The sequence below is a fragment of the Mastomys coucha genome, unplaced genomic scaffold, assembly GCF_008632895.1.
Source record: "Mastomys coucha isolate ucsf_1 unplaced genomic scaffold, UCSF_Mcou_1 pScaffold21, whole genome shotgun sequence".
In the NCBI taxonomy this organism is placed as follows: Eukaryota; Metazoa; Chordata; class Mammalia; order Rodentia; family Muridae; genus Mastomys; species Mastomys coucha.
In genome coordinates this window covers 136,082,134-136,084,827 of record NW_022196904.1, presented here as the reverse complement: position 1 = coordinate 136,084,827, position 2,694 = coordinate 136,082,134, and the positions used below count along the sequence as shown (strand labels likewise).

Genomic DNA, 2,694 nt, shown 5'->3' with positions numbered 1-2,694 from the left:
AACTACCCGTGGAACAGTCCTGGTGTTGATTATAGGTGCTAAATATACGTGAAAAGAACTACCCGTGGCATCGTCAACCCCCTCATAGTCACTGTGCCTTAAAATACCTCTTTTGCCCTCTGTTTACACAGAACTCATTAATAAGATCTCCCTTTAATATTCTGTATCTAAGTGCAATATTTTCAGAATCCCACTGATTTGTTTAAAGTCAAATCTTTGTAATTGTCTTACATTTTTGTGTGTTCTTTTCTTACAGTTGCTTCTACTGGAAGTGTTTATGGTGGCTTGGACTTCAAGAAGTTTCTGCAAGGTAAACAATTATCTAACTTCCCTGAGACTAAATCTTTTTCTGTCAATCAGTTTGGTATTTTCTGAAAGATTTATTCTAAAAGGTAGAATTTCCTGGTTTAGCAAATAAAAATATAGGATGCCCACTTAAGTTTGATTTTCAGAGAAACACTAGGTTTTCAAAGATAATTTTTTTCAATTATGTGTACGTTTCTGTGTGCATGTTTGCCACATGTGTGTGGGTGTGTGCAAAGTTAGAGGAAGAAGTCAGATCTGATGCTGGTGATTATGAGTTGCCCAACAGGGGTAAGTGCTGAGAACTGAACTCAGATCCTCTGAAAGGACAGTCGGTTCCCTTAACCCCTGAGCCATCTCTCCAGACCCAGACACTCACGTTTAGTGTAAGTGCTCATATAATAGTACTTCATCCTGTACTTACCTGACAATCCCACTGGAGCGATAAAGTAGGATAGACCCGGGAATGGGCGTGACGTGCATCCCAGTAACTGTAGCTTTTCCAACTGTTCCGTGCATCTCAGGGAGATGTTCCCAGATATTAGAGAGAATTTGTTCCCATAGAATGTAGACAAAGAATGTACTGTAAATGTGTTTTCCTGTTAGTAATAGAGTAATATTTTTCTCTATATTATATGTCAACATTAGTATATTTTAGGAACTTAAATGTTTTTAAAACTTTAGTGTGTGTGTGTGTATGTGTGTGTGTATGTGTGTAGACCAGAGAATAACTTGTTGAAATTAGTTCTTTCCTTCCACTATGCAGGTTCTGGAGGCTGGACACGGATTGTCACACTGGGTGGCAAACCATTTACCCACTGAGCAGATTAGTCTGGCCAGCCTCGGTTAGGAACTTTTGATGATTGTAGATTTAATGAATTCTTCTTTCCTTTGACTTATGAATAATCTGTATTTATTTTAAAGAGCCCAAAGTGACCTGAGAAATGTTGTGCTTCTATTTTTATCTTCTTTGATTGTTTGGTTTTAAAATATTAGTCAGTGAACATGTTTTTCTAATTGTGAAAATGTAAATTTTACTGAGTTATCCTTTTGGTGTTGGGCATGCAACCCAGGGCTGCACACACACTAGGCAGATGTTATTATTACTCTTTGTGGTGCTAGGGATGGAACCCTAGGTTTTGCATATGCTTGGCCAGTGTCTACACAGAGAAGCATCACCAGCCCCTGTTGCTTGTTTGTTTTTGTATTTAATAACATACAACATTTTATCAGTTTTATTAATAATTTGATTATTATAATTAAGATGGTTTAAGAATTTTGCTTTTTAAGACTGGAAAGATGGCTGAACAGTTAAGAGCACACTGGCTGCTCTTACAGAGGACTGGGGTTCAGTTCCCAGCACCCAGATGATAGCACACAACTATCTGTTACTTCAGTTCAGGGGATCTGACTCTCTCTTCTGCCCTCTGTGAGCACCAAGCATGCATGTGGTGCACATACATACAGGCAAACAAAACACTCATTAAAATTAAAAGTTAAAAAAAGGAAATAAATTAAAAAATAAAAACCCAAATCTTAACAAAAGAATTTTACTTTTAATACTCTAGTTATGTGTACACTTCAGGTACTTTTACCTAGATACACATATCCCATTCTGTCAGCTACATTTTGATAGTTTGAACAGGGAGTTGGAGTGACTATTGATCATAATACTTTTATTTAAATTATAAATTAAATAAAAGTAAGCTTTCATGGGAACTGATCTGTGACTTTACAGAAGACAAAAGACATCTACTTTTTTGTGGCTTCTAGTTAGTTACTAGTTATTTACTAGTTCGTTATCAAGCATCTAATTTTGCCTTTCTCCTTCCCCTTCCTAACAGCTCTCTTGAGATCCGAGTTTCTTAATGTCTGCAGTGCATACACTTTGGGGGATAGCTGACCACACTTGTGGAGCCAGATCATACTTGGCCAAAGCAGCATACCCCAGAGAGCAGTGTGCCTGCTTATCCTTCAAGGTTGTGTAGCCAAGCACTGCTCTTAGAACTGGAGCCTTTTCCTTGGAAGTAAACCTTACGTTTGCATAACCCAAGTTCTAATTTTTATTTTTATTTAAATTTTTATTTATTTTTATTTTATGTGCATTGGTATTTTGCCTGCATGTATGTGTATGTGAATGTGTTGGGTCCTCTGGAACTAGAGTTATAGACAGTTGTGAGCTGCCATGTGGGTGCTGGGAATTGAACCCGGGGTCCCTGGTTAACCCAGGGTCCCTGGTTAAAGCATCCAGTGTCCTTAGCTGCTGAGCCATCTCTCCAGCCCCAAGTTCTAATTTTTAAAGAGATAATGAGGAGAAACTATTCTTTTTTTTAATTAGATATTTTCTTTATTTACATGTAAATTTCTCCTTTCACAGTTTCCCCTCCAGAA

General features: G+C 37.6%; 1 protein-coding gene across 1 annotated transcript in view; it reads left to right on the top strand.

The window, feature by feature from the left end:
- CUNH11orf80 (chromosome unknown C11orf80 homolog) overlaps positions 1-2,694 on the top strand; it is a 78,841-nt gene that overhangs the window by 7,204 nt on the left and 68,943 nt on the right. The window contains 1 exon segment of the mRNA XM_031389190.1: positions 257-310. Coding sequence (XP_031245050.1) covers positions 257-310 — 54 coding nt within the window.